Below are 25,584 nucleotides of genomic sequence, written 5' to 3' on the forward strand. Positions count from 1 at the left end.
AACTTTTGAACCCTTCCTCTCTGCGTGTGCACTTTCAGTCTTTTGGTGCTTATCTGAGTACTGTCTGTCAGTCTTGGTAGGCTTAGGGGCAGAGGAGCCTCTTTATCTGGGTTCTTTGTATTTTCACTCCTATTGTTCTTTATGCAAGAAGCCTCAGTAATTTGCATTTTCTTGTGCCCTTTTGTACCTTGGCAGAGATTTCTTAAGTAAAAGGTTAAAATTCAACACCTAACTCTACAAGCTAGAATATAAATGCTTAATTCATTTTGTTAACTTAAGTAAATTCCAAAAATCTCTGTTTCACTAATAAGACCAAGGTTCTGGGTTTCATCCTTATAAGGGCCATTCACTTAAGAGTTGGACTCAATGATTCTTCTGGATCCCTTTCAGCACAGACTAGTCTGTAATTCTGTAACCAGCCAAGTCTTCATTATTGATGTTCAGCAGGAAACTTAAAACAGATTTCAATCATTGTTGCTCAGTCTGGAGAGATCTATGGGACAGCGGATGTTAGGAATGAAAGGATACACTCTAACCAAAATCAACTTCAGAGAAATCTCTATGATAATTTTATCATTTTAGGATCCTATGTTCTTTTATTGCTTTGCCATCAAACACATGAGCTGCTCAAGTTTGCTGTTAATGTTGAAGATACTTAAGGACAGAAGTGGCAATTGGATGAGAGATGACTGTGTCAAGCAGCAGACCAAAACCCAGAGTTTTCTGTTCTCTGTTTTTCATCTATTTTTTTGTCTTTTCAAGATGGCAGAAGGGTCACTTGTGGGCTTAAATAAACTTCAGCACAAGGAACTCTGTCCAGTTTTAGCCTCTGCTGTGTATGTGTGTGATGTTGGATAATCTCTGCCCGTTCCTGTGTGGCAGTTAGGCTGTTCTATCACATAAATGATGATAAATAGGATGATAAGGATGATAAATACAGTATGAACTGGAAGGGCTATGGATGTCTGACTGATGAAATTAGTAGGGGTTTTTTGGGAATACAGCTCCCTTTATGGTTTCTGTGTGCTTGGGCCACTGCTGGTTAAGAGATCATCCCCAGTGTGGAGGCTGCGAGTTCTGGTGATGGGGGGAAATTCAGTGCTGCAGGTATGAACCACCCCACTTCAGGCAGCTCTTTTCCTTTAGGTCCTGCTGCTGGAGAGAATGGGAGCTGACAGCGAACTGCAGGAATGTCTCGTGACTGGGGAGAGGCAGGAGCTGGGCATCAATGATCCCGTTCCCAACGCAGGCAGCTGGAGAGCGAGCGGGGGGCGGGGGGGGGGGGGGGGGAGCTGGGGGGGGGAAATTGCTTAATTCCAAAATTCAGTGAAAGCACAAACCAGCTCTTCAGGCTGAACCGTTCCTGTCGCTCAGCCTGTGCCTTTAAGCTCCGCAGCGAATTCCCCCAGTGCCTCCCACCGCCCCCGCCAGCTCCCCGCAGCCCGGGCCGGGTGAGCTGCCGGGGAAGGCACTTGGCGGCAACGGGAAAAGCAAAGCAGGTGAGTCCCTGCTCCTTCTTAGGAGCCATTTTTACTTAATTCAAGGTGCCGGTCTTTGTTGGCTCGGATGGGAAGACAAAAACCTGCACCTTTCCCGACAGCTGCATCCACCCCTGGATGCTCCTCGCCCCGCGGTCCCACCGCCCAGCGCGATCCCTCCTGCCTGGCTGGGGCTCGGGCAGTCCTCCTCCTCCTCCTCCTCTTTTTTCTACCTCCTCCTTCTCCTCCTTCTTCACCACATCCTTCTGTTCTCCCTCATTGCTTCTCCATCAGGGTCAGACAGGTTTGCTGCCTGCACCCGCAGATTTTCAGTCAAGCTGGAGTGCTTTTCGATCCCATGTAACTCTAATGTGATTCAGCGACCTCTAGACCCTCACCCTCTTCTCTGAAAGTACTAGTTAAGAGAAATATCTTAGTTACTTAAACACTTTGGAATCCAAATAGAGAGAACGGTCTATATTATTTGAAAGCTATAACAAATTAGGAAATATTCTAGAAAGAAAACTCAGGGTACTTAATGGAAAACAAAAAGTGCAACTTTGACCTAAATGCTGAAAAAAAATCAATATTATCAATGTAGGAAATACAAGAGTGAAACAGCCGTGACAGCGAGCAGCTTCGACCTAGGCATGGGACAAACTCTTATAAACAACCTCTATGGGCTTATAATAGCACCATAATTTGAGCTTAAATAAATGTTTCTGTAGCTGGATGGTTCTTTGTTCCCATGGCTGAAGGGAAGGGCTTGAGAGTCACGCTGCTTCACACCCACTTGTCTTCCAGCCCTGAGGCTGCCCTGCCAAGAGCTCCGGCACAGCCGCTGATGCTGCCCGATGCTGCAAGGGAGGTCCGTGTGAGCGGAGCCGCTGCGCGTCCCGCGGCCGCGCTGGCCGCGCTGTGCATGGGCACGCAGCGCCGTGCTGCAGCTCAGCATGTGCCGCTGCCCCGTGTCGGTACACGGAGAGTTTCGCTCTGAGGCCTCCAATTGACTCCGGGGCTGTGAGTGCACTGCTTGACTGATATCGTTCATCACTTGCTGGTTTCTCTGTGTGAATTCTTCCTTTGAGGGAGCATGCATTGCAAGTAACTGATTTCAGGGTAGCTTAGAGGTTTCCTATCTATGAACACTAATGCCTACCTGACAATAAATAACAACAGCTGAAGCTAGGTAAAAATGTACTTTATACATTCCTTCTAATGTATGTCAGCTGGTAAGAAAGAATAAAATGTGATTATTTGCAAAATGAAGACCTCTACTTTAGCCCCTGTTCCTCCAAGAGCCTCTGGTCCCAATATGTCCATCAGCTTCATTGGCACCAAGGTTTCTCGCACACCCTCTGCACTGGGCTAGGCAGTGTTCAAGGGAGGTGAGTGAATGTCCGTGAAGGAAATGCCACGAGTTAAGCATGTGAGTTTTTCTTGGCCGTTCATGAACTGAAAAGGATCAAATTATATAGTGCTCCTATTGTGGAAAGTAACAGACAAACATGGACTTCCTGGTTTACTGGATACTCCCTATGTGTATTCAGTATTTACTATCTGTGCTGAGTTTTCAAGCCAGCACAGTTGTGGAGTTGGGGGGGGGGGAGGAGGAAGGGGGGGTAAGGGGGGCAAGGCTACCTTTATTTTATTGTGTAATCCATGGCTACAAGTTTAAGAAGTAATTGCAGGTACAAATCTGCCCAGAACTTTGTTACCAGAGAGAGAGCTCAGGACTGAGTGTCTCCAAGGTGGAAGTGATGTTAGAGCCTTTGTTACCCGTGATAATACCAGCACTGGGGAGCTCAGCTTGTCTGTCATGCCCCAGCTGAGACTGCTGAGCTGGCAGGCAGGGAGAGGATCTTCTTACTTGTAAATTGAGAGACATTTGTAGACCAAGAGGGACAATAAACAAGGCCAGCACAGTATCATTTGGCTTGCTGGGAGCAGGACTACAGCTGAACCAGATGCATCTCCATGAGTGCTGCAGGTGAGCAGGGATCCTCATTGCTGATGTGGCACTGCTCTGTGGCTGTGAGTGGCAGGAGCTTTCAGATCTGCTCACTTGCATGATCTGGGAGCTTGCAGTGTCAGGGCTTTCCACTCACCTTAATAATAAGAGGTGTCCTCAGCTCAATCTGCACTCTCTTAAATGACAAGAGTTTCTTTCCGCTTGAAAGTAGGGTTTAGCCTTTTAAATGCTGCACAACCACTTCTAAATGTTAACCTGCAGACATATGGGAATGTGGATATGCTCAATACATCCATTACAGAAACTGGAGATGGGTTAAAGTAAAAAGGATTAGAGAAATGCTGTGTTGACTGATCAAGGGAACCAATGTTGTGGTAGGTGAAGCTCATGTCACACAGAACAAAAGACCATGTAGCCAAGCCTGTGTCTGCTGGTCATGTTTGCCTCTGATGCTGAGAGCTCTGTCCTCTGATCTGTTTGACCAGCTGCTGCTGTCTCTGCATAGGCTTTTTTTCATGTAAGATTATCTCATCAGAAGGTTTAAGGGGATAAATTCCAACACTCTCTTCTATGGCTTCACTCAGAGAGTGAGCCATAAGGAGGAACTGGCACACAGTTTTTGGCTTCTCCAGACCAACATGACCTCGCACTGCACCACCACCCAATAAATACCACTGGTTATAAATCCACTCCCCTACAAAAGTGTTCTACCGTTCTCAGTACCTCCTGACACAAGTTCTGAGCTTCATTTCAATACAACTAAATTCCTAGCTGTAAGGATAAAATCACTAGGCTTGACCCATTTTAACAGAGATGTTTGAGGTTGGCTGTTCCCACCACCTTGCTCTGCCAGCAGATCTGTTAGCACACCCACATCTCTTATCTCCTGTGGTCATGCTTCTCATCTCACTTACAGCAAATGAGTGTCTTCTCTCCTGCTAAGGCTCGTGCTTTGGTGTAAATATATATGTCACCAAAGGTTTATTGTCTTGGCAGCTGTGATTTTGGATGGTGAACCTGCCAAGTGAGGCATATTGGAGTCTGCTTTCTGATTTTGGGGTACCTCCTTCTGGAGAAATATCCGGCTTCTGCTGTATTCCCCCTCTGAAGTGCCACAAGTCTTATCTTGGTGATAAAATCAATAGTCCTTTACTTGCCTTTGGCCACAGACTCATTACTTGCTGAGGCTGCAGGCAGATCTGCTGCTGAGCTTGTGGTCTGCCTTGAGCAAGTGGCTTTGTTTTTCATACCTGCGCCATCATTTTGCAAAGGCTCTGTCTGGGTGAGGATTTACAGGTCACAATGAGACAGTTTTACAACCTGTGTCTGAAGGCTCAGTAGACACCATATTGCTGTGCTAAAGCCACACTACCCCATTATGGGATGAAGCAAATATTCCATTAACACTTGGTTATTCAAATGGTTGCAGCATATTGGCTGCCCTTTATCAACACAGTGCGGGAGAAACCAACCATGCTAGAATACAGAAATGCAGCACAAAGACCCCAGAGCAGCCCAGACTCACCATCAAGGGGATTGTGTGGGGATGGGGGAGTGGTTTTCTTGCATTGTCCCTCGAGGGACATCAGGGTTTCCTTGCATTTGTTATGTGTAAATTAAGTTGACTTTTGAAAACACGACTACTACTATTTCTTTCCTGTCTTTCTTTCCTCTGGCCAACAGTTCAGAGCAGGGCACCTCACCTTGTGTCCCCATGGTCAAGAGCTGCCGGCAGGGGCTGGCAGACTGGGAATGGGAGAAGCTGGAGAAAAGCAGGAGGAAGCCTGGGGCAGTGCAGTGCAAGACAGGCGTGTAAACACTCCTGTTCTGATGAGAGAGAGATTGGAGAAGGCTAGGAAGGCAGAAGAGAAGGCCTCAGGAGGTGAAAACATGACGGCGAAGACACAGTGAGGTGAAGGAAGAGAAGTACGAAGCAGTGGAAGAAAGAAGGCCAGGGTATGTGGAGGTGAATGAAGAAAAGCAGCTCCTTTGCTCGGCAGCCACCAGCACAGTACTGGGAGGTCAGCACTGTGCTTTAGACTCAGGAGCTGTGGCATTTCACAAGAAGATAGTTTCTAGATGAAAACAGGAGCAGCGCAATTTGTGCTGGGGACTGGGCCAGTCCTGCAGGTGTGTGTGGGATCACCTGAGCTGGAGAGACACCTGCCCCAGCGAGGCTGGGGCTGTGGGCAGCACACGGGCAAACAACCAGGGTGCTTCTCTTGGGGCCCTGCCTTGTCCCTCTGCTGCTCCTGCAGGTGATATTCCCCCAACATGCACATGCCTGTTCTCACACACACTGTGCATGCACATAGACACACGAGATCTCACACACACGTGAGGTCACACACACACACACATGTGAAATCACACTCACACAAGGTTTCACACACACATGCACACACTATCACACACACACTCATTCACACACACACACAGTCACACATTCACACACACATGTGAAATCACACTCACAAGGTTTCACACATACATACACACACTATAACACACACACACACACACACACACACACACACACACACACACACACACGTGTGCTACTTGTCATCTTTGATGAGAAGAGTGGGTGTTAATGACAGTTTAGCTAATCGGGTAAAGGAATATTTTTACAATATCACTTTATATTTTACAATTTCCACACTTGAACTATCTGAGAAATAAAAGTCATCTTCCAAGGAAATCCTATGGAATTACTCAAGGCTGCCCTAGAGAAAAATTCAGACTTCTGTGGAGAAAACAAACCCTGGACTGGCAAACAGCAGCAGACCAGGGGTGGTAGCCAACTCCCTGCACTGTGGCAGATCCTCAGGGACAACCAGAGACCGTGACAGTCTGCAGGACAGCTCTTACTGATTCTGTGCTGCACATCAGACATGCCTTCTCTGCTAAAATGCAACAGAAGAGAGACCCCCCCTGGTGTGGGGACTCTCTTAGCCCTGCTTACAAGGGCATATATTTTATAACCACTCAGAATTTATAAGCTGACAAAAAACCCATAAATGTCCTTTTGCATCTCAGTATTCCTATTGGAAACTCATGACTGTTAATACTCTACAAATTTCTACCCCACTAACAAAATCTACTTTTCACTCATCTGATTTTATGTCACAATATTTTTCACTGCCTATAGCTTCTTGCCACTATGCATTTATAGATGATCCTTTTTATCTTTCAGAAAAAAGAAATTGTAATCTCTATTTTGCTATTGCAAAATGGCCTTTCCATTTACATGTCCTTTTAATTATTTTTTAACTCACACCACTGACACCAAAAGAAAATAAACTTTCCTTATGCTTAAAGGGAGAGCAAAGACAAGTTTTGAGAAGTAGAACGTTTCTCTAAATAGTCTATTTTCCAGTAAAAATGCCTCTGCAATCACTAATACAAACTTTTTTCTAGGGTTCCAAGTACCTTTTATTGTAGTATGACTTTTACATGCAACTAAGATTGTATTGTCAAAAAAAACCCCAATAAGCCAGAGCCAGTTTTGTCCGCAATCTTTATTTTTTCCCTCAGATGCATCTGTCCTACCTTTGAGGTCCACTGAAGTCCACTGTTGCACTGGTCAGCACACTTGAACTAGATTTCTGAGTGCTCACATTCAGCACACAGCCAGAGGGACAGTGACTCCAAAACCTACCAAAAGAGGGAAGGAGAGATTCCTCATCTGTATGTATTCAGGCCACAAGGACCACTGGAAAAAAGGTTCCCTGCTTGTCCCCCCTTAGTCAGAGCTGAATTGTCAAACAGAGATATTGTTAGCAGAACCTGGGGGCCACAGTGCCAATCTCTGCCAGGCTCAGTTACAGCTGAAAAAGAATATTTGGATGTCTGCTAGAAAAAAAGAGGCATCTTGGACAGACTCTCCCTCTCCCCTTTCTCTGTCTGCTGCCTCACAAAGAAGTGACCTTCTAAAATCTCTTATCTAGAAGCTTCGGTTTAAAGAGCTGCTGACGCCTCTTGGAAAACACTGAAAAGCTCTTCTGAAACAGGGAGCTGCTTCTCCCTGTGTCCCTTTCCTCCCCTCTTCCTTTCATTGCTGGATGCATTTACATTAGAAAAGGCTGTTCCTCTGCAGCTTCTCTGAAGTGCCAGTCTGATTTACAGTGGTGGGGAATTGCTTCTGTGGCTGCCCAGCCTCTCACAGCACAGAGAGGATAGGAAGTGACCAGGTGAGATGTCCCTCGGCAGGACAGACTTCGGAACTGAAGAGGGAAGAGCTGTGTGGGCTTTGTACTCTTGACACTGTCAATATCAAGACAGAGTAAGTTTGAGAGGTGATTGTGCCTTGCCTAGGCTTTTCTGGTGTCTCCTGTAAATCTGAGTTTCCCAACAGTTAGAGGCTAAATCCTCAGAAAATTCACTCTGCAGCTGAGGAGCTCTGGACCCTTGGCCAAGAGGAATGGACTTCTGTGGATTTCCACTCTGACCACACAAATTGTCTGAGACTACTTCAACCTGCCAGTTTGAACAGCAGCATTATACATCTTCTTCATGCCTATGAGGGAGAAATATTAAGACCACAGGAAATCAGTGCCCCTCCTTGTCTCATCAGTATCTCTTGTTGCAGATACTAACTTGTCTGAATGATGTTATAACTATGTATATTATAGGCTGATTTCATTCCTAGTTATACACAATTGTTGATGATGTGCAAATAAAGGCCAGATATAGTCTGGCTTGTACTAGCAAGAGTGCAGAAGAAAAAAAAAAAGCAAGAGAGATATTATTTCTATTTTTGGCATTTTTGAATACACACTTGGGACACCATATCCCATCTGAGCATCTTCAGTGTATGAAAAACACTGACATACTGAAACCAGTCAAGCAAAGGAAAATGTGGAGGCAGAAAAGGTGACATGAAGGGACTTTGCTTCTGGTACAGGACCACTTGGGGCAAAATACTGGAAGCACCAGTGCTAATGCTGGCCACAGGGAAGGAGAATCTGCTCATCAGGGTAGCAGCAAAGCTGTAAGGAAAGGACATATTGATTGCTCTGCATTACTAGGCATTGGGAGCTTTCTGCTAAATGCTGTAAATTGGGGGGTGGGGGGTTGGGGAGGGGGGAAAATCACCCACTGTGATTTTATAATTCCTCCAGAATTCCTGCAAAGAATGTGGAATAGCATTGGGCTATATGAAACGGTCACAATAGTACAGCCAGGATGAAAACAATCCCCCCTACTGGTTGGACAATACCTACAGATAGGTCCAAAAGCCAAGTGGACTGTTCCATCTCACCCCCCAAAATGTACAGTTCACCCCACACCTGTAACCCCTAAAACACCAAGTGCCTGTAACCCCATTGGCCCAAGCCTTGTTCCAGTCCACCTTGAAGCCCCCTGAGAAGGGGTCTCCGAGGGGCCAGACCCTCTCTTGGATCTTCCCCCTCATAGGACCTCCACCCTCTCCTAGAGCATCCTCTTGTCTTTCCCCTCCCCATCACCTCACGCCTCACCACGTGCTGTGTCTGGCAGCTCGAGGCAGGAGCTTTCTCCATCCCTAATAAACCTGATATCCCAAGAGCAGCCTGCAGAGATCTCTCGTCTCCATTCATCTAAGCTGTCCTGGAACCCAGCATTTCATACATGAAACCTCATCCTGGAATCTGCCTCATGAACAACTACAGGCTGAGGTTTATTAGTTAAAGAGTTTTAATCCATATAACATGCACCTTGGGGATATAAGTAGTCTAATGCCAAGACTTCCACAGCCAGGTTGGAATGGTCCAGCAGAAGCAGACAATGATGCTCCTGGGGAAACCTTAGCTGGCATGACAGATTTCATTCCACTCTTGTCATTTTCCTCCTTTTTAACCACAGAGCCCATCTGTAGAGCTGCTCAGAAAGCATGGACCAGATAAAGCCAGGGCAAGGCACCCAGAGGAGGAGGCTGGGAGCTTGCTGCTGGAAGGTAACTGCTGCTGCTGCCGTGGCAGGCAGTGCAACAGCCCTCTGCCTGGGGATCCTGCTGGGTGAGTGTGCAGCCAGGTACATTCTTTCAGTTTATCTGCTCCAAAAGAGAAGTGGTCTGCACTGCTTATAGCAAAAAGCCTCCTACTGAGAACAAAATACAGACGCCTTTCTGCACAATGCACAAAAACTACAAGGGCTGTAGTCAGCTCATGTTCTCAATATGTGACTTTGGAGCACTTTATCTTCAGTGTCTCCTGATACATATGCTCTATTCCTTTCCTGCTTGACCAATCTGACGTCCTTCTATGACAAGATGCCTAATGGATGAGGGAAAGGGTCTGAATCTGGTCTACCTCAACTGCAGTAAAGACTTTGACACCATTTCCCATAAACATTTTCTTCGAGCAACTGGCTGCTCGTGGCTTGGATGGGTGTGCTCTAGCAGGATGACCAGGCCCAGAGAGTGGTAGTGAATGGAGTCACATCCAGCTGGTGACCAGTGGTGTTCCTCAAGGCCACTTTGAAGCCAGCCCTGTTAAATATCTTTCTCAGTGGGGACCAAGGGCACCCTCAGTCAGTTCACAGACAACCCAAGCTGGGTGGGATGTTGATCTGCTGAAGCAATAGTGTAGCCATCAGGATCAGGGCAGTGACTGTCCCTCTGTGCTGGGCACTGGTAAGGCCCCACCTCAAATCCAGAGCTCAGTTTCAGAAAATCTCATTAAAAGAAAGACATTGAGGGGCTGGAACGTGTCCATAGAAGGGAACAGAGCTGGGGAAGGGGCTGAAGCACCAGAAGCAACTGAGGGAGCTTGGGGGTCTCAGTCTGGAGAAGAGGAGGCTCAGGAGAAACCTTCTGGCTCTGCACAACTCTCTGACAGGAGGGTGCAGCCAGGTGGGTGTCGGGCTCTGCTCCCAGGGAACAAGGATAGGAAAGAAAAGGCTTCAAGGTGGCCCACAGGAGTTTAAGATTGAAGATTATGAAAATTTGTTCACTGAATGGGCTGTCCAGACCTGGCACAGGTTGCCCAGAGCAGTGGTGGAATCTCCATGCCTGCAATTTAAGTGATTTAAGAAACATGTAGATGTGGCATTAGGGGACATGGATTAATGGTGGCCTTGGCAGTGCTGGTGAAATGATTGGACTCAATGATCTCAGAGGTCTTTTCCAACCTAAACAATTCCATGATTCTATGATTCTGTCCTGTAATCTCTCTCTGTGACTCTGAATTTTTTTGCACTGTACCTTGTACCTTGCTGCTTCTGCCATTTCCTGTCACAACCACTTGCAGCCACTGAGCATTGCCTGTTTTGCTGTCCCACTCCAGAGCATGGCCACCATCTCCCTCCCTCTTCCACCTCTCTCCTGCTGCTTCAGCTGCCCTATAGCCAGATGCCACCTCAGGCCAGCACCCAGTGAGGACCCCAGCATGACATGAGTGACACGCCACCTGTACAGTTACAGTTTCTGAGGTGGCTTCAGTACCCAGCAGAACCTTCCCTGTTCCTGCAAGGATAGGGCCAGTTTCAGGTTGCCAGGCTATACTCATCTGTTCATGAATTTCTGTCTCAGGTTTGACAAAAGTCCACTGTTTTCAAGTTCAAACAAGTTCAGTACAAAATGCTATTACTGCAAATGTGCAGAGTACCCCAGTCCCGTTATGGGGCAACCCCGAGGCAGCTGGGATGCGCAGGGACAGTCAAGCTGCTAAAAACAGGGGGTTTTGAAGGACATGATGATATTCATGTTGCAAAGCTGTGAGGAAAGCTGCCTCTGACAGACACCTTCCCCTTCTGGCAGCCTGTCATTCCACGGAAGAGGCCAGCTTTGAGCACACAGTGGAGCTGCAAGGAATCACGTTCAATAGCAGCTTACAGATGGAGAACTCAGACTACTACAGGGTGCTGACGCCTGCTCTTGAGAGGCTGGTGAGTTGATCTGGGCCTTCTGGAAAAACACTTGTGAAATACTGCAGTGGTAGCACCAGCAGAATTTCTATGCCAAGGGTAGGAGGAAAACTAGGAATTCTTAAACATCAGCAGGGTACACTGTGGGGCTGAACTGCACTTTGAGAAGCCCTCTCAGGGCCCTGAGAGACATTCATGAAGTGGGAAATTTGTGTTAAAGCCTATTCCTTGCATAAAGAAAAAGATGTACTACCTCATGCCCTAAAAGCCAGGGTGGGAAAAAGTTTACATATGAGCTGGACATGGGTGCTTTTGCTTACAGAGACAAGAGACCATACATCAACAGCTCCACAATCCAGCAAAATCCCAGGCATCATCTCTTGCCACCTCCTTGAGGTCCAGTAAGTGTGTAACCATCACTCTTTGCTTTGCAGTTTCTGTCCAGTCTCCAAGACTCCCAGCTAAACTGGAGCTGCACCGGTTGCACCATCCTGGGCTACAGGTGAGTGTAGGCAAACCCTCTGCAGACCCTGCAGCTCATGTTTCAGAGCATTCTGACAAGCCTCAGCATGAAGGTGAATTCACACCTGTGCTCTTGTTTAAAACTAATGCAAAGAGAAACTGGTTTTTGGTCAAGGCTGGATTTTCATCTGGGATTGCAACAATGTTCTGGATTTTTTTATTTCAAAATGCAGTGAGAAAGGCAGAGGAAAACAATTTTGTTCAACTACAGCTTTGGGCCAAAGGGAAAAAAATTCAAATGACCACTTCAACCCAGAGCCCATCTCCAGAGAAACCTTAAGTTATTAAGAATCAAATATTAAGAATAAAATGTTTCCTTTGAGTTCCCTGTAGACAGCTAGCACATGAACCTGACTCTTGTACTGATCATGGAGCCAAGGTCCCCCTTAATTCTCTGTCTCCCAGTAGGAATGGAAACTCCAGTGTGATCGTCCATTTCCGCCTCCTCTTCATCCCCCGGGATTCCCAGCCCCTCAGCTCTACCTTGGAGGAGGAAGCTTTCAGACATGGGCTGGCGGCTGCCCTGCACAAGCAGGGTTTGTCCCTGGCTGCCTATGGGACCATCTCCTCAGTTTCTCTCACAGGTATGACCCTCCTGCCACTACCAGCCAGGCAGAGCAGGGTGCCCTGTGTTGGGGCTTCTGCCAGCCTACTGCCACAGCTAAGCTACCATTAGTTTCAGCCAAACTGGTGCAAGCTCTGGATATCCAGTCAAGGCTTCATGCCTAGAAGCAGTGCTAGAAATTGGGGTGCTGGCAGGCACCCAGCAAACTGATAAAATGATCTGCCTGGCTCCCAGCTGCTCTAGCTTCACCAGACAGCAGCAGAAACCAGCCTAGATCTTGTCAGCTTAAGAGACATTTATGGGATCCCCAGATACTCCACCAACACTAATAATACTGTCCAGCTGCTCTGCACTGAAAGAGCAGGTTGAGAACAACAGAACCTAAAGTATAAATTGCAACTGCTTTGGCTTTTCTTTCAGCACCTGGAATCAGTCTGAGGGACAGGGAATGAAGCTCCAGGAGGTTAATGGCTGGGTTATCTGTTCCTGCTTGTGCACAGCAACCCTTCGGCAGACCTCAGACCTGTAGCAATAACTACAGCTCATATATGCTAATTCTCATAGTTTAATTACTCTCTGAAACCACCTGACAAGAAATTCTCCTTTTCTTATGTGACTGTGGAGTTGCATGTGACTGTAGGACTTCAGGTCCAGCCAATTAAAAAAAACCCATAAGCCTGGGAAACAAGAAAGTATGAGGTCCTCTGCAGCTCCCTCTGCACCCTCTGCCATAATGGGCAGGACCCCTGGATCTCCAGGAGCCTTGTGCTGCCCAAATGGAAGGTGCTGAGAGTGCCCTTGTCTTCTAGGCAAACAGCGTTGCATAGCTTCAGCCCCAGTCTGCTTCTGAGAGGCAGCTCACTGCCACAACTTTTGGGAATTTCTCTCTGTATGTAGAGTCACCCCAAAGCCTGCAGGGCAGTAGGGCACTGCTTCTCCACTGCCTTGTGGCTGAGCACAGGTCCCCAGCAGGGACCTGGACTCTGCCTCACACTGGCCACGGGTGGGCAAAGAGATCACCAGGCAGGAAAGGAAGATGCAGCAAAGGCTGTGGCAGCCCCAGTCCAGGACCTGAGGCTGGGCTGCCCTGCCCTTGCTGATCCTGATTTCTTCCTCTTTGTCCCAGGTTCCAACAAAGTTTCTTCCCACAGACCTGGACTGAAATCAGGTAAGAGCCAGGCAGCAGGAAGAATCACCTGCACTCTGCAGCCTCCTTCTCCTCTTCCACACCAGCAGCCTAGATAGATACAGGCTTGGGCCCCATCTTGTTCATAACCTGGTGGCCCAGGGGCTTGCAAGCTCAAAACAAGCTGCAGCTCTGCTCCCAGCACCATGCAGGGACTCTGGGGCAGCCAGGGAGCAGAAGGACAAGGATACAGTGGTGGTTGCCCTTGGGGAAGCCAGGGGAGAGTTGCTGTGTGGACTGCAGAGGACATGAGTGGCTCAAGCCTCACTATCCCCAGGGAGCTGCCCTTGGAACACAGGCAGTCACTTGCTCCAAGATCCAGTATGTGAAAATAAAGCCCTGAATGTGAGAGCCAAACAGGCTGCCTGATGCCTCTGATGGAGGGAGCTGTGCTGAATCTCCCACAGCAGGTCTCCTGCACATAGAGGCCGGCCGCACCCACTGCTGGAGATCTTGGAGGCGGGACACCAGTGGCTCTCAGGCTTTGAAGACAGCCAAGGATATGACATGACTTTTCAAGCCAATAGTAAATGGCTGCACTGGGATGAGGGACACTGCCCTGGAAACACCTTGGTCCCATCAGTGATGGTGACAAGGGCCGTGACAACATCTACCTTCCTGGTGGGCTGGCACAATGGACAAGAGCCACATGTCCACGAGCTGCTGGAAGCTTATCACAAGGCAGTAGCTAAGCTCATCAAACTAGTCAGGATGCTGCTCTACAGCTTCCTGCTCTAGAAAAGTTTCAGGGAGGATGCTGTGATGGCCCAATGCTTTGCAGTGCTCTTTCCAAGCTTGCAGGTTAAAGGCTGCTCTGTGACATCCCAAGTACCACCCTGCTGCTTGAGCATATGCCAAGAGTACACACAAAGCTGAAGCAGCTTTTCCCACTTGCCCCCAAGAGCATGTTGCTGGGGTGCAGTAGCAAGATCCCGATGCACTGACTTTCTCCTCCCTTTCAGACTGTGGGAGTCGCCCTGCCATGCAGACTGCCAGCAGGATAGTTGGAGGCTCAGAGGCATCCAGAGGGGAGTTCCCCTGGCAAGTCAGCCTTCGAGAGAACAATGAGCACTTTTGTGGTGCTGCAATCCTCACAGAGAAGTGGCTGGTGTCTGCTGCTCACTGCTTTACTGAGTAAGTTTCAGTCACAACACTTTTCACCCTCCATACCTGTTCCAAAAGCTGCCCTATCTGCTCAAGCTCCCGTTGCATCTCTCTGCCCCACCACAAGGAGAATGAGGAGTTTCCATCACTTCTGCAGTGGATGGCAGGATGGGCAGTAGGCAGCTTGGGTTTGCAGGACAATGTTGTGGCTGCAGGCTCACATGGACCCCACTGTCTCTCCCCTAGGTTTCAGGACCCAGCCATGTGGGCAGCTTACACAGGAACCACCTCCCTCAGAGGCTCTGACAGCAGTGCAGTGAAAATGGACATTTCACAGATCATCCCACACCCCTCTTACAATGCTGACACAGCTGACTATGATGTGGCCGTGCTGGAGCTGAAGAGACCTGTGACCTTCACTAAGTACATCCAGCCTGTGTGCCTGCCAGATGCTGGCCATCACTTCCCCACCAGCAAGAAGTGCCTTATCTCTGGCTGGGGCTACCTCAAGGAGGATTTCTGTAAGCAAAGCATAGCAGGCAGCAGAGGAGACATGGTGGGGTGTGAGTGGGGCAGAATGCATCAGGGAAGGGAACTCGGACCTTGCTCTGGCCAGCTGAGGTGGGCTGAGCTGATGATCCTGTGCAGGACTTCCTGCACTGAGCTCACAATTGTGATTTTCTCATTCAGTGGTGAAACCCGAGTTCCTGCAGAAAGCAACAGTGGAGCTGTTAGATCAGAACCTATGTTCCAGTCTCTACAGCCATGTCCTCACAGACAGGATGATGTGTGCTGGCTACCTGGAGGGGAAAGTTGACTCCTGCCAGGTAAGCTTTGCCCAGAGAAGATGCCACACCTGCCTGCATAAGGCTTTTCCCTCCTTGTATGCATCTAGTGACACTTCAAGAAGCAGAACTGACACTATGTTCACTGTTTCCCATTGAGGTTTGAGGTCCTGCCTTGGACCCAAGCATAGATCAGTGACTGTGTAAGACACAAATGAGGATATGTTCTCTACTGCTTAGAGCAGGGCACTGTTGTTTAAGGGGCTCTTTCAGCTAATTAACTACTTTTCTCATCTTCCTGAGCTGTCACCAAGTCTGGCCCTACCAATATTCCACACAGTTTTCAGATAAAAATCCAGATAGCCAAAGGGCTATCTGGAAACTCAAACATACACAACAGTTTTTGGTGAACAACAGAGTGGTTTTTTAGTTAGCCTTTATCCATCCTGGAACTGCAAGTGGTCAGCTGGAACCAGGCCTGCCTTTGACATTATGGACAGAGGAGAACTGTGATGCTGGAGGAGGACTGTGATTTCCAGGTCAGTCTCTGTGGTTTGGCAGGAACATTCAAACCGACAGAAACCAGCTAAACAAATCTGCATTTTTCTGGTGGTAGTGCTTTGTATTTCTGCATCAAATACAGCACAAATACCAAAGAAGAGGCCAAGAATTGAAGATTCAAGGTTGGGTGATGAATGTGACTCATCTGGTTATTAATCACTGAGCTAGAGCAATCTCATCCTCAGAAGGCATTACCAGCTTCACAGACACTACAAGGCCATCATGATAGTTACAGGACTGCACAATAACCAAGAACTGACCAGGGAACCATAGGCCATATCAAGAAAATCTTATGTAAACATTACTGTGGTCTCCCTGGGTTGTGTATCAGGCAATGAACACTCATCATCTGGCTGTGTACAGGCTGCTAGGATTAACCTTTATGAGGTTTAACAAACTATTAAAGCAGTAGAAATGTTTAATCCTAGATTTTACAGATTGTGTCATTTGATTTTATGGCATATAAAGGGCACAAGGCTTCTGTGTAACAGCAGGACAGCCCACATGGAGAGACACCCAAAGGCCAGCACAGAGATGCTCCACTCATCACTAGGCTGGAAGAAATATGAAGTGAGTTAGGATACACAGGGACAGAGAGACCCTACCTGGTAGACGGATGCTGAGGCTGGCCAGGGCAAGCTCAGTGCATCCCCAGGGAGAGCTCATAATCTGCTTCCTCTTGCAGGGTGACTCTGGTGGACCTCTGGTTTGCCAAGAACCATCTGGCAGGTTTTTTCTGGCGGGAATTGTGAGCTGGGGTATTGGATGTGCTGAAGCCAGACGGCCTGGGGTTTACACACGTGTTACCAAACTCAGAGACTGGATCTTGGATGCTATTTCAGCCTTCCCTACCTCCATAGTCCGTACTGTTCCTCCAATGCACTTCAGGACTAGCAGTAACATGGTCAACGCTGAAGACGTCAACACCACCACCAGAGCAACCCCAACCACCTTACCAGCCCCAGCTGCCAGCAGGCCAGCAACTGCAGCAGGACCACAAGGTATGAGCACCCACAGCGGGTGCACCTTGGCAGGCAGAGTGGCAGGTACAGGTCCAAACATCAGGTTCAGTCCTCTGCTGACCTAAGCTGACTTTTTGTAGGGTGATTCACACAACTTTGCCAAAGTGCTAAGGCACAAATGACACTATATGGCTGCCCTGGCTCAGTCCAGAGCAACTTGGCAAAGTCACTCAGTACCTCTGCAGTTCCATACACTTCTTTGCTTTTGTGACTGTGTAATCTTGCTGTGTAACTGGTCTGCTCTGGCAGGTCACTAAAGCACAGCAGCATCTGACAATATTTAACCTGTTGATCACTTACTTTTGCTTGCCACCTAAGGACTTCTCAGTAGTTCAAAACTGACGGCTGCCCCTTCACAGCAGCCATGATCCCTGAAGGGAAGGAGGGCAAATGTCTGCAGGATGACCTTTCCACTCCAAGGAGCATTTCCAGCAGCTTTGCAAGGAGATGCAAATGAAGGGTATTTTTCTAAATCTAGAACAAACTTTTTATCTGGAATGGCAAGGCTAAGAGGCAGGGAGCTACTGATTACTCTGCCTTCAACAAAGGCCCAGGATTCATGACTTGCCAAGAGCAAGATGCAGAACAGCAGTTTATGTGAAAGTCTAGCTGTAAACGGCCACCATCAGGCACTGCCACTATCAGCCAGCAGGGCTTGGGTAGATATCTTACACCTCAGGCCTAACTTGTCCCTGCTAAGGCTTACTGGTTAGAGAGAGCAAAGTCTTTCTTTGCTTGTCTTCTGCTAGGAATACTCACAAGTCATGCTTTGACTTTTGTTCAGAGTGCGGAGGACGACCCGGGTTCTCTAAACCTAGCAAGATTGTGGGAGGAACAGATGCTTCCAGAGGAGAGATCCCTTGGCAAGTCAGCCTGAAAGAAGACTCCAGACATTTCTGTGGAGCCACCATCATTGGGGACCGCTGGCTGCTGTCAGCAGCTCACTGCTTCAATGAGTAAGAGCCCATCCCTGTCCCTGCTCCAGCTCACCTGCCCACTGGCACAGAGCTGTGCAACCAAATCCAGACAAGAAATGGAAATCAAGAACACATGTTGGACATTAATTTTTGCTATAACTAGACATTCATGGCAAAAGTAAGCTTGTGGAGAGGTTGGAATGAGGCAGAGAAAGGTTAAAGCAGCCTAATCAAAGAGAAAGGACAACATATTTAAGAGGAGTGGAAGGAGGAGTGCCACAAGATTGTTTCTTTAATAAAGTAACCTTACAAAATTGTCCGTAATATGTGAAATAGAGACATATGGTCAGCTGATAAAGAGAAAATGCTCAGTTCAATCCTGCATAGTTCTGTTAAACTGCAATAACCCAAGCCTAGGTTTATAAATAGCCTAAAGAAGTGGGTAGCAAGAAGATAATGCTTGTCAAGAATAAATTCCTGAAAGCAGAAAAGGTGGGTTACTAACTCTGAAGGATTTTAAGGCAACTTCATGCATTAAACAGCTGGGCAATAAAGAAGCAAGTGAAATGCAAGGTAGGCAAGTGTGAAATGAGGTACACAGCAAAACTAGCAGTGCTGTCTGTCTGTGAATGAGGATGAGTCTCCATCAGCTGTTGCAATTCAAAACAAGAGGTCAGAAACAGGTGGATATTGCCCTGACAGCAGCAATCCTGTGGCGGGGCAGTTAATGAGCACAGGAATGCAGTAAGAAACAAGGGAGATGAGTGGGATGCTGCTGGTAGTGCACAGCACACCAACTGCTCCAACATCACAGGGAGGGCAAGAGTAACACTGTGTGAATGTGTACACAAGGCTCAGGGAAGAGCAGGGTGTGGAACAGCATCATAACAAGCACAACAAAATAGATCAGACTAGACTTGGGGAAAAAAAAATAACTAATGGGAAGGCAGTGTTTGATGGGACTGTACAATAATGAAGGGTACAAAGTGTTTAGGGAATGTCTTTTGACTGCCTTTTTAAGATACCAAATAATCACCAAAAGTTGGTGGAAAACAATCAAAAGGAAGCAGGTGCCACTGCTGGAAATAGTTCTTTGGGCCTCACTTAGCAGGGCTGCTCTGCTACATGCTGATCATGTAAAGCTGTCTCTAATTTCAATGTCAGAATTCATGCCAGGGATAAGTGTGTGAGTATGTACATTTAGGTTTATATATTTGCAGGACAATGCCAGAAGAGATTGAAGCCTATGTGGGAACAACATCAATAAATGGAACAGACAAGAATGCAGTGAAAGTGAATGTAACAAGAGTGATCCCACATCCCCTCTTCAATCCCATGATTCTAGACTTTGATATTGCTGTACTTGAACTGGCAAGACCTCTTGTCTTCAACAAATACATACAGCCCGTGTGCCTCCCACTTGCCATGCAGAAGTTTCCTGTTGGCAAGAAATGCCTCATTTCTGGATGGGGTGACCTCCAGGAAGGGAATGGTAAGTAGTAATGCATTACCTGCTGATTTGCCTCGGCACAGTGATACCCTGAGCAGCAAAGCCCGTGCCACTGTGATTCACAGTCCTGGGAACATATAGAACAGGGGTCAGTAACAGGGACAGTCAGGAACTGACAGAAACACAAGAATAAGCAAGAATAAAGGCACACAGAGCGCTACCTTAAGCCACAGTTACCTAGCAGTCACCAGCAAAGAAGAAAATAGAGAGAGCAGCTTGGTGGAAACCAGGAGAAGTCTGCTGCACTGCCCTCAGTAGCTCTACTGTGCTAAGCAAGTGCCAGGCACTTGCCTCAGAGCCTTCTGCAGCTCTTTCAGGATGGGATGTCAGCCACAGCAGCCACTCTCAGTCACAGAGATGTTCCAAGCAATGAGCATAAGCAAAGATCCCACTATAGGGAGAAGGCCTGAGAGTGGCACGTGTGATACCAAAGAAGTCCAGCTGACAAGAAGCTGAACTCTCAGGGGCATGGGACACAAACTGTGTGCAGAATCCTTAGCACAGACAGGAAACTGCACCCTTGGGGGAGCCACAAGTTTCAGGGCTGCAGAGAAAACAGGTTACATAGGACTCAATTCCCATGTGGGATTAGAGCCTGTTTTCCCAAAATATGTGTTGAGTCAGTCAGAAAGCCATTAGCTAGCTCCTTCTCTCTGCTGCAGTCACTAATTCTGTGGTTTTCATGCAGACACCAAGCCCGAGATCCTGCAGAAAGCATCTGTGGGCATCATAGAACAGAACACCTGCAACTTCCTCTACAACTTCTCCCTCACTGACCGAATGATCTGTGCTGGCTTCATGGAGGGGATGGTAGACTCATGCCAGGTAAAAGTGTGGGATTTGTCTACTCTGTAGATTGTTCTAGAAAGCTGGGCTAACTCTGCCTTCAGCAGATCCTTGTGAAATATTTACTGAGCTACTGTAATCCAGCTGTGTTAACTCACATGTACTTGAGCACAAAAAACCCCACCCCACTACTTTGGAGATTTAGAGAAGTAAATAAAGCTCCATCAAGCTGAGAATTACTTAAACCAACATCCCACTCTGACAAATCCTGGATGAAGCAGCTGTCCTCCTGTGGCAGTGAATCAGTGGCAGTTGGTGGCAGCTGTAGAAATGTGCTGACAGGTTGAGCCACTGACCCCAACTTCAACTTCTCCACACTCATGCCCTGCATACACACTGCATGACAGCAAACAGGTCCACAAGGCTGGAGAAAGAAGAGTTGGGGGTAGTTAAGTCCTTCTGGTGTGTCTGAGGGGCAGATGTGATTGGACTCAGCAGCCATTGCCTTGCTTCTTCTGCAGGGAGATTCAGGTGGGCCCTTGGCTTGTGAGGTGACCCCAGGAGTGTTTTATCTTGCTGGCATCGTGAGCTGGGGATTTGGTTGTGCCCAGGCTATGAGACCTGGTGTGTATTCCAGAATTACCAAACTCACAGACTGGATCCTGGACACCATCTCCCAGTTGCCCAGTGGTGGTACAAGCATCCCTCCCAGTTCAGCCATCCCTAGAACTTCCACCACAGCCATTTTTATCCAGCCCAGCACAATGGCTGCAGGTCCAGCCAACAGAACCACCCTGGAGACAAAAATTAGTACAACCATGAGTGAAACCTCCACAGCTCTGAGAACGACCAAGACTGCCAAGCCTACCCAAACCCCAGGTAAAACTGGTAACTGATGCACTGACATGTTAGCAGGAGGCCTCCAGCACAGAGGGTACTGAGCAGGTCATGGGTTATTGCCTTCCAGTGGTGCCTTGTACCAGCCTCACTTTCAAGTGTTCCAGCAAGGTGTGTATTGGAAAAGAAAATCCTGAATGTGATGGTGTTGTGGACTGCAGCAACGGCTTCGACGAGCACAACTGTGGTGAGTGCTCTTCTGTAGCCCATGGCTGCTGTCAGCTGTGATCTACATGACCCAGATTCCACAGTGGTACCCACTGTATTCACACTGGCTGTCTTGGGCTCAGACACTGGGGACCTAGGCCAGCCCACTGGGGTCCAGATCATACTTGCTCTGCCAGACCCTAAAACAAGATAAAGCTGGATGAGCTGGATCCCAATTTACTGCCAGAAAGTGTGGACTCTTCTACTCTGCTACAGGCATTAGAACACATTTCCCAGCACACAGGTCTTTTGGCCAATCAGTCTGGTAGCACAAGGTGGGCAAGACAGTGCTGCACAACATGGCAGCCCAGAAAGCATCTTGGCATCCCTGGGACTGCACTTTGGGCTGCACATTTTTTGCCATTTGATAGCTGAGCCAGTCCATCCAAATACCCACTCCTTGCATACCACATCCTTGGAAGGTGTGATATGGGATAACAAGTCTGCAAAATATACCCTGTCTGTCAAGCCTCGCCTCAGCTGGGTGAACTGAATTCATCACATCCTACTGTCCTGTGCATGCTTCCCCAGAAGGCTGTCCCACAGCACAGGTTAAGGAAGACAGGAAGTAATTCCTTTCATTTACGGTTACTGAAAACCATGGTGCTTCTTCATGTGTTCCAGACTGTGGCTCAACAACCGCTCTGGCCTTTAGCAAGATCGTGGGTGGCAGCAGTGCGGCTCGAGGAGAATGGCCCTGGCAAGTCAGTCTCTGGCTTCAGCGGAAGGAGCACAAGTGTGGGGCTGTCCTCATTGCTGATCGGTGGCTGCTCTCTGCAGCTCACTGCTTTAACATGTAAGTCTGAGATAAGCTAGTTAAGTCAGCTGGTTCTTGCCTCAGTCCCATCAGCCAACCTGCCCTTCCCCTCCCTCGTGGTCCAGCACCTGGCTGGCATGCTGTGTCCCACAGGAAGCACACACCCCCTATCAGAGAAATACTCCTACAGGTAAGTGTGAACAGGAATGGGTGGAAAAAAGCCTGAGTACATCCACTGTTCTGGAGACAGGGGGACTGACCTCCCAAGGTGCGGCCAGCCCTGCAAGTGGAGGAATGGCCCTCCTTGTGAGGCTATGCTCCTAACAGCCAGGTTTGCTGTCTTTCTGCAGTTACAGTGACCCCAAAATGTGGGTGGCCTTTCTAGGAACACCCTTCCTGAGTGGCATCGATGGCAAAATGGAGAAAATATTTCGTATCTACAAACACCCTTTTTACAACGTCTACAGCCTAGACTATGATGTGGCACTACTGGAACTGAGCACACCTGTCACGTTCAGCAGCACCATCAGACCTATATGTCTCCCAGACAATTCTCACATCTTCCGTGAAGGGGCCAGATGCTTCATCACAGGCTGGGGCTCCACAAAGGAAGGAGGTACTGGCTAAAAGGGACCCTCCCACAATCATGATGGCCAAGCTCAATGCTTGACCACCTACACTGCAACACTGCAAGCCCAAACATCTAAGTTCCCACACCACTATCTCAAACACTCCCATCCTAGGCCATATGCTGCATATACTTGCCAAGCTGGGCAAGGCCTGGTGTCACCATCATCTTCTTCCCAACTACCATGCAGTGTACTCCTCCATTTTATTACACCTCTTCCCTCTTGAAGCTTTCCCAAGCTTTCTACATGCCAGCCACTGCGCTCTCCACCCCCACAGCAGCTGCTCCAGTTGTGCTCCTGCAGTACAAGGACCAACCCAGTATCATTTGTGTCTGGTCAGCCATGCTGCCTGACAAACGATACACCCAAGGGACCATCCAGAGTTTGCTCTGCTGAACCAGGTGACTTTCCCAGAGCAGGTCTCTCCCTCTGGCAAGCAAGGCCACAGAGACCCCACTTCACATGCTGTTGTTTCTCATGTGCTCCTTATCCAGCTAACAGCAATATTTGTCTCCTCAGGTCTCATGTCAAAGCACCTGCAAAAAGCAGCAGTCAACATGATCGGAGACCAGGCCTGCAAAAAGTTCTACCCTGTCCAGATCAGCAGCAGGATGCTGTGCGCTGGTTTCCCGCAGGGCACTGTCGACAGCTGCTCAGTGAGTGCAAGAGCAGCAAATGCTGCAGCTGGGACAGAGCAAATTCATGCTAAGCCCGCAGACTATATTCTCTCAGGAGGGCCCTGCCCTGCCTCCCCTAGCTCAGATGTCTGTCCATCCATCAGCTGGCTGCTGCTTTTATCCATGTCCATCCTGCATACACCTCATGCTGTGTATGCCTCACCAACCTGTGACAGGTCAGGGAAATACACAGAGAGGTAATGCTAAGCATTAATCTGTTCCGTGACCCCACTGTACCTCTCAACACACTCTTCTATGTTCCAGACCCCCAGGTTCAGATTGTTCATGCAGGTACATCACTGAGCAGTCCTCCAGCTTGGAATGGGGCTCCTGGGGAAGTGGGGAACAGGACAGCAAATGCCCATACCCCAGGGAGAAAGAACATTTCACAGCTGGGGGAACTGCACTGCTTGTAGCTTGATATGGATCCTTTTCCTCTCTCTGCAGGGTGATGCAGGTGGGCCCCTGGCATGTAAAGAACCTTCAGGGAAGTGGTTTCTAGCAGGAATCACAAGCTGGGGCTATGGCTGTGCCAGGCCATACTTCCCTGGTGTCTACACCAAAGTCACAGCTGTCCAAGGCTGGATTGTACAGAACCTCAAGCTCTGAAACTGCATTTCACCACTCAGGGAAGGCGATGAATGAGAGGAATAACTGCCAGAGGATGCACTAACTCCTCAGCTACTGTACATTTTTCTGATGTTGCAAAGGGGTGAAGACGACCTTGCAGGTATTAAGCAAATGCCAGTGTTGCGTGACCTGCTGGTTGTTACACCAAGGCATTTGATAACTGCTTTGCATAGAAAGGTAAAAATTCTAAACCTTTTCTATAAATAAATTAAGCATGTCCCACATCTTAAGACCTGGCCAAACACACTGCACATTAAAACACGACCTTCCTAGTTGGATGGGTCCTGGAAACATCTGCAAAGATTCATGGAGTTTGGCTGACCTCCACCTATGAGCTGTCATCCCATGACCAAGCCAACAGACTTGTGACCCAAAGTTATGCCCTTGCAGAAGCTTCAGAGCTCACTGACTTGATGGAGTTGTTGTGCTGTACAGTGGCTTTTGGGAAAGGTGTGATGCTGTTTCCAATTAGTGTGTGGCACTAGAGAGCTCAGTGATGACCTCCTGGCTCACCATTTGATCCTAAGAGAATGCAAGACTAGAACACTTGGGAGTTAAGACTGCACAAACTCTGACCTGTACTAGAGTATAAGGAGGGGCTTGTCACACACCCGCCTGCACCTCCTTCTGCATTAGGTAACAGGTGATTAAACTGGCACAGATTAAGGAATGACCACACAGACCACTGTCTGGCTAAGCTGGGTGGGAAAAATTTAAAGTGCTGAGATAGCAGTGCAAAGTACACTTGTCGGATCCTATCAGCCAGGGTAAGACGTGTAGACAAAATTTTTTCACAAGCAAAGTACTGAAGCAGAGCTCATGTGCCAAGTCTTAGGCAAAGCATACTTAGACATGTCCCCATTGATTCAGCCACCAAAACTGAACAGCTGCTTGTACCCCCAAACCCCTTCCTCGTTTTTGGTGCTTCAAGTTCTGCATCTGGGCATAACAAGATGTTTCCTCCATCCCAACCCAGCTGGCAGCAAGATCTGCAACTTTCTGAGACAAAGCACCAGCTAGGTGGGAGACCTGGCTTCCAGGCATGCTCAGCTCCAGATGGGTTCACATTCCTGGCTAGAACACCTGTGGGATGCTCCCATGAATGAAATGGCACTGCTGCACAGCCAGTACCACAGAATTCATACAGCCTTAAAGAAAAGTAAAAAGCTCCCTAAGCAAACATGTCTGAAAGCACTTTATTTTCAAGTAGTCATTCTTACAATTTAGAAAGGAAACTCCAGTTTCAGTAAGTCCAAATACCCCAATATCTCCTCATAGTATACCTGATGTGAGAACACTTTAGGTTCTACCACATCCCAGTGAATGTCCTAGCAGGTACAGAGGTGTCATTCTTCCAGTCTGTCTCTGTGTCCAGCAAACCACAAAATCTTTTATATAATACAGAAGAGCTTCAAAAAAAAAAGGATTAAACAAAAAAATCTCACTACATGGGCACTGTTGATCTCCAACACCCTCCTCTTCCAGCTGTTGTATCCACTGCTGACCACACAGCATGAACCAACCTTTTCAGGAG

General features: G+C 48.0%; 1 protein-coding gene across 8 annotated transcripts; it reads left to right on the forward strand.

The window, feature by feature from the left end:
• The first annotated feature begins 1,312 nt into the window (after positions 1 to 1,312).
• Positions 1,313 to 25,230, forward strand: TMPRSS9 (transmembrane serine protease 9). Of its 8 annotated transcripts, none has more exons than XM_021528265.4 (19): positions 1,313 to 1,499; positions 9,295 to 9,446; positions 11,189 to 11,316; positions 11,730 to 11,797; positions 12,226 to 12,401; positions 13,509 to 13,550; positions 14,531 to 14,702; positions 14,919 to 15,193; positions 15,363 to 15,499; positions 16,704 to 17,019; positions 17,825 to 17,996; positions 19,178 to 19,449; positions 20,156 to 20,292; positions 20,775 to 21,132; positions 21,221 to 21,337; positions 21,982 to 22,153; positions 22,465 to 22,730; positions 23,263 to 23,399; positions 23,868 to 25,230. In XM_021528265.4, exons 2-19 carry the CDS (start codon positions 9,323 to 9,325, stop codon positions 24,027 to 24,029), a joined length of 3,231 nt encoding a protein of 1,076 aa, XP_021383940.3. In that variant the 5' UTR covers positions 1,313 to 1,499; positions 9,295 to 9,322; the 3' UTR covers positions 24,030 to 25,230. The 8 variants fall into 8 exon arrangements, with proteins under 8 accessions (XP_021383940.3, XP_085418837.1, XP_085418834.1 ...); XM_085562709.1 differs by having other exon boundaries at positions 1,377 to 1,499; positions 12,223 to 12,401; XM_085562711.1 differs by lacking the exon at positions 9,295 to 9,446 and having other exon boundaries at positions 1,350 to 1,499; positions 12,223 to 12,401.
• Positions 25,231 to 25,584: the final 354 nt, after the last annotated feature.

Source organism: Lonchura striata, chromosome 28, assembly GCF_050655825.1.
Source record: "Lonchura striata isolate lonStrDom1 chromosome 28, ASM5065582v1, whole genome shotgun sequence".
Taxonomy (NCBI): domain Eukaryota; kingdom Metazoa; phylum Chordata; class Aves; order Passeriformes; family Estrildidae; genus Lonchura; species Lonchura striata.